Source organism: Syngnathus scovelli, chromosome 7 (genome assembly GCF_024217435.2).
Source record: "Syngnathus scovelli strain Florida chromosome 7, RoL_Ssco_1.2, whole genome shotgun sequence".
NCBI classification, from domain to species: Eukaryota; Metazoa; Chordata; class Actinopteri; order Syngnathiformes; family Syngnathidae; genus Syngnathus; species Syngnathus scovelli.
The window spans coordinates 17482716-17498163 of record NC_090853.1 but is presented as its reverse complement, the minus strand read 5'-3'; the positions used below and the strand labels follow the sequence as shown (position 1 = coordinate 17498163).

The following is a 15448-nucleotide window of genomic DNA, read 5'->3' as shown; positions in this document are numbered from 1 at the left end:
TATAAATAGTTTATGCAATTGTCAATTTTCATGTTTAAAGATACAGCTGAACCTCGATTTTACGCAATTTGAACTTTCTGAAGCGGTTTGGTCATGGACCCCAATTTTTTTCATTGTATTTTATATGGAGGATATTGTAAAAATAGCAGTGCAAAAAAAAAAGAGGCACTTTCTACAGTGACTTTTGAAAATGCAACGGCATGTCCTTTATTATTTTTCTCTTTCTGTGTTCCTCAGTAACATGGTGCTGCAAAACACCTGTCAATCTGTTGTTCATCACAGCACTGTCATTTTCTTCATTATGCATTTTATGGCTGGCGGGACTTATAGTCTGGAAAATACAGTAATTTGAATGTTTGTAAACAAACCTCTCAATGATGACATTGAGAAAAAGTGCTGTTCCAAATTATAAAGAACTGAACCTAGTCCACTAGTCCAAATAACTAAATATACTTTTGTTGTATGTTACGATATCAACAAAAATGTTCCAGCAGTAGTGTAGTCATTTAAAACTGGACCATAAGTAAGTTATTTCATTATTTTCCAAATACTTCTTATTGCTGCCTGCAGTTATGGATGGCTGGACAGATGCCGTATTTTCCGAACTATAAGTCGCTCCGGAGTATAAGTCGCACCAGCCATAAAATGCATAATAAAGAAAGAAAAGAACTATGGGGTAAAACTTGTTTGATAAAATCCAACACCAAGAAACAGACATGTCATTGTTGGATTTTGTCCACAATTTAGGGAGCGCGTTATCTGCGCCTCACGGCAAAGGCCTTTGCCAATCACCTGTTATCCAATTTACTCACTGCGTGCTCGTTTGATTTCTTCAGATTTAGGAAAATGCAAAGACACTGAAGCAGAAATTAGACTTAGACAGATTGGTTGAGTTCAATCACAATTCTTGTTCAAAAAGCTCTGTTTTCAGGAAAGTACAATACAGCGCTGGGCCCTTCAAGAGCGGAAAGTCTCCATTCAGAAAAGGCAAAGTCCAAGGTTGTTAGATCAGTTTTATATTCAGTAGCACATTGTGGGCCGGGATTGATGGGCGATGAGTTTTCGGGGTGGGGCAAGTTCGAAGGAGAGTCTGCTTCCATGGGAGCGGTGCTGGTTATGGGCGATTCGGTGTGTAGGTGGGGGGCTGTTGGTGTGTGTGTGTGTGTGTGGAGGGGGCTGTTGTCTTCCATCCCGTCTCTCGGCCTTGGCGATCATCTTTGGCCGAGTTCTCGGCTGGGGGCTGTTGTCTTCCCTCCCGTCTTTCGGCCTTGGCGATCATCTTTGGCCGAGTTCTCTGGTGGCTCCTTCTGGCACCTGCTGGTTTTATCTCCACGTGACCTTCCTGTGAACATTCTTCTCCAATCTTGGACATATACTGTCGTACCTCATTCTTTCAATTGTGTCATCTTGTGCGAATTTATGTTAGCTTTTGGCTGTGACATCATTAATCTATTGCTGTTCTTTTGATACATCATGTCTTTGCTTATTCTTAGTTTAATCATGCTTCCAACCGTATCTTTTCTCTGTTAGGCAAACTATTTCCCTCTGTGCAGAGCGTTCAGTAGTAATCAAAAACTGGCGTCTACCATTAGTCAAAACATAAGATACAATCAAGTACTGAACGGTCAAGACGACTCTGGCCGTGTCCATGATTCAGAGAAAAAACATCAGGCATGCATTCCACAGTTCCTTAAGGGTCATTAAGCTATTTAGGCAATATATCAAAAGTCATTTATTTCAAAGTCCTCAGAAATATATCAGATCATAAAGTTATAAAAACCTTTCTCATCACCACTTATCAAAAATGTCTAGTTATGTCTTCTTTATTGATTTGGTGTGTAGGTATAATTATATGCTTAAAATGTTTCTTTTATTTATTTAATATGTGAATATACTTGTCTGCTTATGTACTTTATTCAATGAGGTTTGAGCATATCTGTTTTTGTAGCGAGGCAGGACTTTTTGTATTTCGACCTCATTCCTTCATCATCTTGAAAGGCAATTTAAAATAAAAATAGAATAGAGGCAACAACAGGCTGAATAATTGTACAATATGCTAACGTTACATAACACATAAACAACGAGCTGAGAACGTGCCTGACGTAACATATTAAGAGTTATTCAGATAACTATAGCATAATGCTAACATGTTTACCAAACCATCCGTGTCACTCCAAATAACTAAATCCAATGATATCTTCATCCTCTGTGTAACTTTTAAACAACTCCGCTAAGGGAGAAGATGAGGCGCTTCCTCTTCTACGTCGCTTATGTCAGTTGCAGTTAGTTCCAGTTATTTCAGCCTTTCTGAATCCTGACACACAGGCCTCGAGCGCCTCTTGCAGTTTAATGTGAAAATAACATGTGAAATTATATAGTAATGTGTTAATAATTTCACACATAGTAAGTCGCTCCTGAGTATAAGTCGAAACCATGAAAAAAAAAAACAGTGAAACTATGGGGAAAAAAACTGCGACTTATAGTCCGGAAAATACGGTAGATACTTTATTAGCCTCCAGGGGGAAATTCAGTTGCCAGCAGTATAAATTAATAATTGAATACACAATTAAACAGATAGATACCGTATTTATTATAATTATCGCCCATATTCTAATAATCGCCCAGTGTGTTAGCGATGACTTAAATAAAAACATTGATACCTCTAATTATCGCCCATGCCGCTAAAAATTACCCCCAGAACTTACGTTTTCCTCCGTGACCGCATGCCGACGTCATTGCGCAAGTTTAAATATGACTGATTTGACAGCACGTCAAATGTCCCTTTTAAATTGTTTTTCTCCATAAACTATGATACAATTACACTCGTCACTCCGCTACAATATCCTCACACAATTACGTTATCGGGGCGTGCGCTCGAACAAGACGATCGCGATAACATGACGTGCGCAGGATGTGATGTGCGACAGTAACGTGTCGCATCGATGGAGCATCAATTGACGCACCCCGCTGTTAGAGGTAGATTAAAACAGCCGCTGTTCTAGTGTTAAGAACACCAGTGAGATGCAGGTATTGCATACTACATCAGGAAAATATACATATTAGCCCAAAAGTGTTCTCGTCTTGATGCTGCCCTCCCCCCAGCATGCCACTGCAAAGAAGAGGGCGCTCATCACAACAGATTGATAAAACATCCGCAGCATCACATTGGAGACAATGTAGGATGCCAACCGCCTGAGGAATTACATTGTCCACATGAGCAGACCAGTCGAGTTTGTCATTCAGCAACACTACAAGATATTTACAGGTCTGCACACAGTCCCCATTGAAGGCCACCCGCTCAGGATGAGGTCTGGGCCTCCTGAAGTCCACCACCATTTCCCTGGACTTGGCGGTGGTTAGGTGCAGGTGGTTGGAGCCACACCAACTGGCAAAGCGCCGAACCAGGCTCCTGTACTCCTTCTCCCGTATATCTCAAATACAGCCAACAATCGCAGTGTCGTCTGCACGCTTCTGCACATGGCAGAACTCGGGATTGTACTGGAAGTCAGAAGTGTACAGGGTGAATAGGAAGGGAGAGAGCACCGTTCCCTGCGGACCTCCCACGCTGCTCCTCACCATGCCTGACCTACAACCTCCCATGCGCACATACTGAGGTCTGCCCGTCAGGTAATCCATGATCCACGCCCTCAGGTCTGAGCTCACGGCCATCACCAACATTTAGTCTCTCAGGAGCATAGGCTTAATGTTGTTAAAGGTGCTGGAGAAATCCATGAAAGTAATCCTCACAACCCCTTTTTCCTTGTCCAGGTGAGAGAGAGTGATGCAGCATGTAGGCAACAGCATTTTCCACCCGCACCTTCTCCTAATACGCAAATTGTAGAGGGTCGAGAGCATGCCGAACCTGAAGGCTGAGGTGATGAAGCCACAATCGCTCCAGTCTTCTCCACGTCTCATTCAGATGGTTCGCCCTCTCCACACTATCACTAATGGTGACACCTTGCTTTGGGTCGCAGCCGGTCATCAAACTCATCCCGTCCCTCACCTCCTTCATGCTGTTCCACTGCAGCTTCCTATCTAACTTCTTTCTATGAAGTGAACTCGCTATCTTGAGCTGGGCCCTGACCTCCCGCTACACTTGCTTGAGCTCCTGCTTATCACTGTCCTTGAAGGCCCGCTTCTTACGATTCAGGAGGCGCTCGATCCCACTCTTAATCCAAGGGTTGTTGTTGGCATAGCACTGCACTGTACTTACTGGAATCACAGCATCCATGCAGAAATTGATGTACTCATTGGTACTCAATGCATGGCCCCAGCAACAATCCCAGTCAGTAGTCCAAGAGCAATCCCTCAGAGACTGCTCAGCCTCAGGCGACCACTTCCTGAGATAGTCGAGTAGATTAGTCTCCCTTAATCGATGGATGGCTGGGTTCTGTAAAAAGCAGGGACTGTATTTTATAGATAACTGGTCCTCCTTCTGGGGCCGCCCCGACCTGCTGAGGAAGGACGGCCTTCACCCTAACCGTGAAGGCGCCTTCACTCTTTCTAGGAATATAGATTACTGTTTGAGCCACTCATGACAGGTCACTTTAGAGCAGGCCAGGGCACAGGTGATTAGACCACCTGTGAGGATGGGTTTGGAGTCTGTTAAGTTAAAGTTAACTAGCGCTAGGCTAGACTTTCAGCATACACATAGCTCCTCGTGTAGACTAGAGCGCGACAGTTTAAATAGTGCTGCAGTACACATAAACACACTTTCTACTGGGGTAGTAGACAAATCCAATCACTCCGTCCCGACCGGTCTTGCTGATGAAACGGTGCCTGTTTTAGATAACTTCACATGTGTAACAAATACTCATCAACAAATTCCCACGGTCGTTTCATCCCACCGCCCTAATAAACTTTTGAGAGGTGATATTAGGCCTAGAGAACACAATTTTACTCGCATCCCGTTTAAAAATCCTTCGATAGATACGCACCCTGATCAACCAATTACACTTAAATTCGGTTTTATGAATATTAGATCACTTCATACGAAAGCAGTTCTCGTTAATGACCTTATCATGGAACATAATCTAAATGTTTTTGGTCTTTGCGAGACCTGGTTAAAACCTAATGAACTGCTGCCACTTAACGAGGCCTCGCCTCCAAATTTTGTGAGCTCGCATGTGGCTCGTCCTCGAAAAAAGGGTGGGGGTGTCGCCCTCATCTCAAATTCTGAGCTTAGATTTAGGCCTCGCTCAATTCACGTATTTAAAACATTTGAAGTTCTCATTGTGCGATCCACTGCGTTACCGTCATTCTATCTTGTTGTTATTTACCGCCCACCCGGGGCTTACTCTGGCTTCCTGGATGAATTTTCAGAAGTTGTGGCTGATCTAGTGACAAATGCAGATAATATAGTTATCATGGGTGATTTCAACATCCACATGAATTCACCGTCGGAACCACTGACTTCGGCATTTCAAACTTTAATCGATACGTTTGGTTTTACGCAAGCTGTACAGGCAGCAACGCATAAGAATGGAAATACCTTAGATCTGGTATTATCCCGAGGACTAGCAACCTCAAATATAACAGTACTGCCATACACTACTGTTCTGTCTGATCATTTTTTAATAAAATTTGAAATTTTAGTTCCTTGTCAAAGACAAGAGAGCAATCAGAATTATAGCAGCCGTAATTTTAACTCCATGACTGCAACTGCGCTATCTGAGTTACTGTCGCCGGCAACCGCCATGTTTCCCGCGTACAGTGGCTCTATCGATAATCTTACAAATGAATTCAATGCGACATTATTAAAAGCCATCGACTCTGTGGCACCGCTACGTCTGAAAACTCGCCGTAGATGGCGAACTCCGTGGTTCACAGATGAAACACGTACGTTTAAACAATTATGTAGAAAGCATGAGCGCAGATGGCGTTTAACCAAACTTGAGGTTTTCCATCAGGCATGGAAGGACAGCCTCCTGAAATATAAAGATGCGCTTATTTTAGCAAAAACTCGTTATTTTTCGCAAGTCATTAATCTTAATAAAAATAATCCTAAATACTTATTTGATACAGTGGCAAAGCTAACTCTGCGCCAGCCGACCCCCGATAGCTCCTTCCACTCAGCTGACGAGTTTATGAAATTTTTTGCTCAAAAGATTGAGTCCATTAGGGACGAGATCAAGAATACCATGCCAATCGCTCCGCCGGTTACTAGCGCTGGGGATCATGCAATAACCCTCTCAAATTTTAAAAGCGTGTCCCTTGAAATGCTTACAAAATTGGTTAGTACGGCTAAACAAACAACATGTTTACTCGACCCGCTTCCAGCCAAACTACTTAAAGAAATATTTCCAATTTTAGGACCGTCCATCTTAAATATAATCAATCTGTCTGTTTCCTTTGGGATAGTGCCAATGGCCTTTAAAACCGCTATTATTAAACCACTACTTAAGCGAGCAAATCTTGACCCGGACTGTCTCAGTAATTATAGGCCAGTTTCAAACCTCCCATTCATAGCAAAACTTCTCGAAAAAGTAGTAGCACAGCAGCTTATTGATTACATGGTCGATAATAATCGATATGACTCTTTTCAGTCTGGTTTTAGAGCCAATCATTCTACAGAGACAGCACTTGCTAAAGTGACTAATGATCTCCTCATAGCTATGGATTCAAATACGTCGTCTGTATTGTTACTACTTGATCTTAGTGCTGCCTTTGACACTGTAGACTTCGATATTTTATTAGGGCGTCTTAAATGTTGTGTTGGTATCTCAGGGTCAGCACTAAGCTGGTTCAATTCCTATCTATCAGGCAGGACGCACCGAGTGGTCCATGGTAATACGTCCTCTGAGCTTTATAATGTTACTTGTGGTGTCCCACAGGGATCGGTACTCGGACCGATTTTATTTAATATTTATATGATTCCGCTTGGGGGCATAATACGTAAATATAATATTAGTTTTCAATGCTACGCGGATGACACCCAATTATATATGCCGTTATCGATGACAGATCCACAGGACTGCTGTAATCTCGAGGCGTGCCTTGCGGAGATTAAACAATGGATGTCTCTCAACTTCCTTCGTCTTAACCCGGATAAAACTGAGATGTTGATAATTGGTCCTACTCGTTATCAACATTTATTTAAGGAAACCACTATAACTATAGATAACCGTACTATCACTCAGAGTGATACGGTAACTAATCTCGGGGTAATATTTGACCAAACGCTCTCCTTTCAAAAACACATTAAGAATATAACCAGGATTGTGTTTTTTCACCTTCGTAATATTGCTAAGATTCGTCCTATCCTCTCGACCGGGGATGCGGAAACTATTATACATGCGTTCGTCACGTCGCGCCTGGACTACTGTAATGTATTATTCTCTGGTCTTCCTAAATCCAGTATTAAAAGTCTACAGTTAGTGCAAAATGCCGCTGCGAGGCTGCTCTCACGGTCAAGAAAATTTGATCACATTACCCCAATATTAGCCGAATTACATTGGCTCCCGGTCCATTTAAGATGTGACTTCAAGGTTCTTCTACTAACCTATAAAGCACTGCATGGCTTAGCGCCTTCATATCTCGTCGACCTAGTCGTTCCTTATGTTCCGTCTCGTAACCTTCGTTCGCAAAACGCTAGTCTTTTAGTTATACCGAGGGCCAAGAAAATGTCTGCAGGGTCTAGAGCATTCTCTATTCGGGCTCCAGAGCTTTGGAATGCCCTACCAATGGATATTAGAACTACTACCTCAGTAGAAACATTTAAGACATGTTTAAAGACACATTTCTATGAGATGGCCTTTAACTAACTTGTGATGGCCGATTTGGCCGGAGTTTGTTCTGTTCTCTCTGCCCACCTCCTCCCCGGCTGGGGAGGGGGTTAGGTGGCTCAAAAGCGGATAGCGGCTGGCTGGATTCTCGGGGACCAGTTCGGGATGGGGGAGCTGCGGCTCGGCCCCCTTGAGGACACTGCCAGGACAATCGAGGACACCTCCGACATCCATTTTTTTCATTGATTTTCATATTATGTATTACTTGTGTACTCTCTGCATCCATTATAACCTGGTGATCCTGAAAGGGGGATCCTTCCATCTGTGGTCCCTTCTCAAGGTTTCTCATTTTCCCCTGGTAGGGTTTTTTTGAGTTTTTCCTTGCCCTTTTGGGAGCTTATGATCAGGGGACGCTTTGAGAATAATTGTCAATTTTGGCTATGTGAAGCCCTTTGAGACTGTTTGTGATTTAGGGCTATACAAATAAACTTGACTTGACTTGACTTGACTTGACTTCCTGAACAGGCAAGTGGCCTTTGGAAATATCAATTTTGTCTTGTATGCCAACCAAGCAGGACCAAGTTGTATCTCCCTTCCCAAGTGCAGGCAGAGAGATGGCACTGTATGCATCCTCAACGTTAGCATACAGCAGATCAATAGTCTTATTTCCCCTGGTTGCAAGGAGTTGACGTTCTCCAGGATCATGGAGGGTACAGGAGGCTTAAAATGCCACTTCTCAGTGAGCATTTTAAGCCCCTAGTTTAGCCTTTAGCTTAGACCCGGCTCTGCATCCATGATAGGGCTTCCTCACCTCCATAGGCAAGTGTGGAACCACACCTACCTGGGACTTTGCTTTCAGGTTGAATTGAAAATCCCTTGAGTAAGCCATAACACAGAGGGTTAGAGAAATTATTAGAGAAGAGAGAGAGAGAGAGAGAGAGAGAGAGAGAGAGAGAGAGAGAGAGAGAGAGAGAGAGAGAGAGAGAGAGAACACTGCTGGAAGGCTGCCACACACGACAGCACCGGAGGGGTGGGGGCGCTGAATCATTGGTTCAGTGAGGGCTGGTTTTGTTGTTGAATAATCTACGTATTTTGTACTGATAATTTGTTATTTTACCTTTCTCTGTTATTTCTTGTGCTGCAACTGCATGTGTGCTTGTGTTTAGTGTGTGTGCATCTGGATTCATTACCCCAGAAATAATAGTTTTTGCACAAATAGAGACTAATGGGTATCCTTAAATCTTCTTTTTCTTTCGGCTTTTCCCCTCAGGGGTCGCCACAGCAAACCATCTGTTTTCAGATGGTTCGCATGAGAAAGTTTGGCAAATTTTTACGTCGGATGCCCTTCCTGACGCAACCCTCTGCATTTACCCGAGCTTGGGACCAGCACAGAGAAGACACTGGCTTGGGCCCCCAATCGATACATTTATCGCCATGTGCAGAAAATTCACAGCCCAAATGCATTAAAACCATTCGATCAGAGCCAGGACAGAACTGACAAAGCTGTGTGTTAGCCACATGATTGATAGATTGAATGACACTTTCGATTGATGGTTACAATTTTCACCAGTTTATGATGAGGCATAAATTATGCATTGATTTCTCTAAATTGTTTTTCATCCTCTTTACAGATAAATCAAGGCAAACCATTTTCGACTCCTTGTACATCATCAGCTGCTATGGTAACTTGGTAGAGCATGTTCTCGAACCTCGGCCAGTAAGCACAACACAAAAGATAACCCATGACACTGCTTTAGAACTTCATACCTCCCCAAAGGCATGCTGGACTTTAGCAAGGTGACCCTTTTTTTTTTTTTTAACTTATCCCAAATTTTAACAAAATATTAAATGAGCCAATCATGCTTTTTGGTGTTTTTTTTTTTTCATCCAAAACAGAACTCCACAGTGGAATGAACTGCAGCCACCCTTCACCTCCAATCATCCACTAGTTTTGGCTTCCAATAATGTGCAGTACTGTCAGCACTTTTTGGCAGGTAAGCCTGATTAACGTGGCGTGGTATTATCCTAAAAATATACAGTACAGATCATATTGGTACATTTAGTTTTCACATTAAAGATGCTCGATGACATGACAGAGCGACATTTAAACAAACATGTAAAGCACAAATATTGATATGGTAACTTGGCCCTGGAAAAGAACCACTCAAGTCATTTACTTCACGCCAAACTTTATTGTGCGCACAGGTGGCGGACTCAGCTCAGGTTATTTTCAATGATCCAAACTTGTACTTGTGCATCACTTTTAACAACAGGCTGTGGATCAGTGGTAGAGAATGTCGTCCGGTCATCCAGTAACCGGAGCGTTTACTAGTCTAGTCCCACTCTGCTCGAGTCATGTGTCCTTGTGTACTTCGGCAAGACAGTTCACTCAACTTGCTTCCATTGCCACTCACACTGACGTGTAGGAGAGCACTTCTGTCAGTGTGAATGTGTAAGCATATGAATAAGCAAACATCCACTTTTTCTTTAGTCTGGTTGGTACTTGGTGAGGTTAAGCTTCGTGCAGGCGTTGAGGCTTTCATCCATTAAACGTGATCGTAGGTTGGACTTGATGTTTTTAAGATGACTGCTCGCATGAATACGTAAATCCAAACATGGTCAATACAGCAATACTTACACACTTCAGTATGTCGTATGTGACAGTTAAAGTCCCAATGATCGTCACACACACATCTGGGTGTGGTGAAATTTGTCCTCTGCATTTAACCCATCCCCATGTGATTTTGATCTATCCCCTGGGGGAGAGGGGAGCAGTGAGCAGCACCAGTGCCGCGCTCGGGAATCATTTGGTGATCTAAGCCCCCAATTCCAATCCTTAATGCTGAGTGCCAAGCAGGGAGGCAATGGGTCCCATTTTTATAGTCTTTAGTATGACCCGGCCGGGGTTTGAATCCACAACCTTCCAGTCTCAGGGTGGACACTCTACCACTAGGCCACTGAGCTGGTGGCAGGAAGCACGTTCCAAGTTTTAATAATCAGCTGGTCTTCCGGTTGAAGATTTTTCATTTATGTCCACATGTGCTTGCTCGCCAACTCTCCTTTCTCGTGTGATTCTTTCCAAATCTTCATTAAGTGACTTGAACTTATCCACCCACATGTTTGAGGCTTTCAGGTCAGCCACTTCAGCTTAAAATTATCTGAGGGAGACATCAGGAATGTAACTCAGGTCAGCTGTGTTCAGTGAACACTCTTTTGGATGGGTGATGAACTTAAAAAGACGAGCGTGCTCACGAAATTCTCCAAAGCGTGCTTTGAGACTGGATGTGAAGCCAGCTAGCTGGTGGAGATCAATGTTTTGAGTGGGCTCACTTGCTGTGCATGCATCTTTAAATTCTCTCAGTTTTTCAAAATGTAGGAAACGACCTGTTTTAAGATCCATGATGAAGAGCTCCAGCTTGTTTTCAAAAGCAAACACGGCGTGTTGAAGGGATAACACTGTATTTGTGGGCTCACTTGCTGTGCATGCATCTTTAAATTCTCTTCGTTTTTCAAAATGTAGTAAACAACCCGTTTCAAGATCCGTGATTAAGAGCTCCAGCTTGTTTTCAAAAGCAAACACGGGGTGTTGAAGGGATAACACTGTATTTCCAATGCCTTGCATTTTCATGTTGAGCTGATTCAGATGCTCAGTCATATCCACGAGATCGTAAAACTTGAGGAGCCACTCAGTTTTGGCTTGCTCAGGATTCTCGATGCCTTTCATTTCAAAGAAAGTCTGGATTTCGTTCAGGCAAGCCGCAAAACGGCTGAGCACATTCCCTCTTGACAACCAACGCACATTGCTGTGCAAAAGCAGACCGTGATAGTTATTTCTAACTTCCTCAAGCAGTGTTTTAAACTGAGGATGGAACCACCAGGCAGGAGGTCAAGAGAAGACCAAAGAGGAGATTTATGGCTGGAGTGAAAGAGGACATGGAGTTAGTTGGGGTGAGAGAAGAAGATTCACAGAATAGGGTGAGATGGAAACAGATGGTTCGCTGTGGCGACCCCTGTGGGGAAAAGCCGAAAGGAAAAGAAGAAGAAAAGTACGCATAACAATGACAACTAATGTTATATCTACTGTATTTTTCGCACTATAAGGCACACTGGATTAAAAGGCGCACCCTCATTGAATTTTTTATTTTAGAAATGATTTCATATATAGGGTGCACCGGATTAAAAGGCGCATAAAATAGAAGCTATACTGCATCAAACTGAGGTTGACTAGGGCTGCGGTGTGCATCCACTAGATGGTGCTGTGCTAAAGGAAATGTCAATGAGGTAAAGTCCAACTCCCTTCCTGTATGAAAGTGATACGCTTTGGCTTCTTGGTCCAGCAACCCCACTCATTTTTTTTATGATCACAAACTTTCTTCAACTTAATTTGTATCGCGATAAACCAGCCAATGAGGTATTCAGTCAAACTTTATATACAAAAATTGCACAGTAACCAATAACCAATGAGCCCTCAGTAAACAATCGCATTTCTCAAACAATCTCCTATAAAAGTGATCGGAACTGACTAAAGTTAAATCTAACACATTGGTACTGCTTACTTCCATATCGATCCGTAAATTTAGTCGAAACATTAACGGAGCAGCCTATTTTGAAGTGAAAGAAAAAACACCTTTTTTGTCTACACTGTTTGTACTATGTGTCCTCTCTGCATCCATTGCAGCCTGGTCATCCTAGAAGGTTCTCAAGGTTTCTCATTTCCCCTAGCTGGAGTTTTGAGTTTTTTCTTGCCCTCTTGGGAGTTTAAGATCAGTTTAAGATCAGGGGGTGTTTGAGAATATCTTTCGTTTTTAACATGTCCTGTGTGTTGTTGTTGTTAGTCACCTAAATGTTGAACAGAGGCTGTGATTTACCGAAGTCAAATTCCTTGGCGAATAAAAACTCTTGAATCTTGAATCTTGAATCGTGCTATCGTTATAGGATTAGCCACTTGCAAACTCCCATGAGCCTCAGCAAAGTGTCATGGCGGCCCCCTGTAAACAATCATGTTTCTCAAACTTTCTCCCATAAAAGTGATTGGAACCGACTAAAGACCGATTTAACACATTGGTGCTGCTTATTTATGATTCCGTTGCATATTGATCCGTAAACGTACTCAAAAACATTAACGGAACAGCCTATTTTGAAATGAAATAGCCTCACGGGTACAATAGCTATTCAGTGACACCCCCTGACACGCCCGGACTGACCATAGGGAGAACTGGGAGTGTTCCCGAACCTCCGGCCTACGATTGGCCTGCTGGCCTGCGAGCTCTTTATTTTTATTTTTTTGTTAATTTCTGCCGGTGCGGCAGCGCGCCTATCAGAGAGACAGGCTAGGCGACTCAGGCCACTCAGGTCAGGAGAATGTCTGAAGCTCGCGCACGCCGCCCGGCACCACCGGGAGGCCGGAAATAGCTCCAAGCCGAGCGGATCGGCACTTTATAAGCACCGCGGAGGAGATCGCGGAGCCTCATTCGACTTCCAGCGGCCAGCGCACTCGCGCACGCCGCCCGGCACCACCGGGAGGCCGTGCACACGCGCCAAGTGGCCGGAAATAGCTCCCGCCGAGCGGACCGGCTCTTTATAAGCACCGCGGAGGAGATCGCAGAGCCTCATTCGACTTCCAGCAGCCGGCGAGCTCGCGCACGCCGCCCGGCACATCCGGGAGGCCATGCGCACGCGCCAAGTGACCGGGAATACCTCCCGCTGAGCGGATCGGCTGTTTATAAGCACCGCGGAGGAGATCGCGGAGCCTCATACGACTTCCAGCAGCCGGCGAGCTCGCGCACGCTGCCCGGCACAGCCGGGAGGCCGTGCACACGCGCCGGGTGGCCGAAAATAGCTCCGGCCGAGCGGATCGGCACTTTATAAGCACCGCGGATGAAATCGCGGAGCCTCATTCGACTTCCAGCGGGCCGCGCACTCGCGCACGCCGCCCGGTTCAAATTTTCTAAGTGCCAACGGCTCTTGCGCCATAAAGAGTCCGCCTCGGCTGGTTCCCCATGTCGGCCAGAACAAGTAAAAATTCGGCCTCTTCCCCTGGAAGTCCGGCCAAGTTTGGCGAATATTTTCTAAGTGCCAACGACTCAACCGCCGTAAAGTGTCTGCCTCGGCTGGTTCCCCATGTCGGCCACCACAAGTGAAAATTCGGCCTCTTCCCCTCGAAGTCTGGCCAAGTTTGGCAAATATTTTCAAAGTGCGAACGACTCAACCGCCGTAAAGTGTCCGCCTCGGCTGGTTCCCCGTGTCGGCCACCACAAGTGAAAATTCGGCCTCTTCCCCTGGAAGTCCGGCCAAGTTTGGCGAATATATTCTAAGTGCCGACTCAACCGCCGTAAAGTGTCCGCCTCGGCTGGTTCCTCCGGTCGGCCAGAACAAGTGAAAATTCGGCCTCTTCCCCTGGAAGTCTGGCCAAGTTTGGCGAATATTTTCTAAGTGCCAACGACATTCATTTAGACATGGCGATTGAATGCTTACGTACCGGTAGTTATTGTCGTTGCTTGACGCGCGATGACTCGCACATTCGCTCAATACCGAGTACTTCCCCCTAGCAGTCATCGTCGCTGCCTGGCTTTCGATGTCCGTTATTGAGGTGAGAATATTTGAAATTGTTGCTGAGGATGCGTGTTAATGCGACGAACGCTTTATAATGATTCAGTTTCTCGCTGTTTGATGAGCCTGACGGACGCACACCCACGCACAATGAGATGCATGAGAAACAGCCTTGGTTACCATCACATTTGAAGCGATGAATACGAAGTTAAATTTTATGACTCGGTGTATAAGTCGAGGTCGATTTTTTTCGGTCGATTTTGGATCGAAAAAGGTCGACCAATACACCGGCAAATACGGTACCTGTTGTTAGGTTACGGATTTTAGTTATTGATCTGACTCCAAATTGCGATCAACACTTAACACATAAATTGCTATGTCCTAATCCACACACTGGCGCACCTAACAATTTTGCGAGTTCGTTCTGTCAAAGAGAAGACCAGTAGATCAATCAGACCAAATTTACCAATTGTTTATTCCTGACAAAGCGCACTAATACAGGCCTGGGTCCTGGGTCCCTCACACTAAAACTCGTGCGTTTTTGTGACCACCAAAAGACGACACATTCTTCCGGGTTGCCCAGTTTTAAAGAAACACAATATGAATATTAAAGCATGCAAAATATTGTGAGATGATTGGTCGATGGCCATCCCCTCCCCATGTCGGTGTTATCGCTGAGGTCAGGTGGTTGGATTTCCCCGCGAAGCCCGGCCACAGAGACGTGCTGTTGTTCTCGTTTCTCAACGACCTTGAGGTGTTCTCGTCCGGTACTCCCTGTCTGGGCCTATCCACAACACCTCAACGAAAACAAGTTCATGCAGTTTGCCTACACATTCTTCGCCACTCACCAATCCACACGAGCACTCCAATACTAGATATTAATATGATTATAAGTTTAACCCAACCTTAAAATATGTTTGCAAACTCCCGAAAGCACATTTCCCTTTATTCCCTCTCATGACCTCATTTATGAGGTCATCACCCGTTACCCTAGCAAACGTTACCCAGCGCGCTATCGATCCTTCCTTCCCCCCGCGGCTCATGTTGAGTCACCAGGGTATATTGCCCCATCGGTGGTAACGGGCCAACGGTTTTCTCGATCAACCGGACAGTGAGTGATCTAATACATGAAATACAACAACAACCGCATAACATCATAATTGTAGTAAAAATAG

The 15448-nt window shown here is 44.4% G+C and overlaps 1 protein-coding gene across 37 annotated transcripts in view; it reads left to right on the top strand.

The window, feature by feature from the left end:
• The window catches only part of bcas3 (BCAS3 microtubule associated cell migration factor), a 287913-nt gene that overhangs the window by 223434 nt on the left and 49031 nt on the right, over window positions 1-15448 (top strand). For 31 of the 37 annotated variants that reach the window (XR_007482725.2, XM_049725724.2, XM_049725730.2 and 28 more), the window contains 2 exons: window positions 9356-9521; window positions 9621-9718. Coding sequence is in view for 35 of the 37 variants with exons in the window: in XM_049725724.2 (XP_049581681.1) it covers window positions 9356-9521; window positions 9621-9718 (264 nt within the window). In the remaining 2 variants the exon portion in view is untranslated. Of the gene's footprint in view, window positions 1-931; window positions 8228-9355; window positions 9522-9620; window positions 9719-15448 lie in introns of those variants that run through there. The other 6 variants (XR_011087061.1, XM_049725748.2, XM_049725752.2 and 3 more) reach the window with 6 other exon arrangements.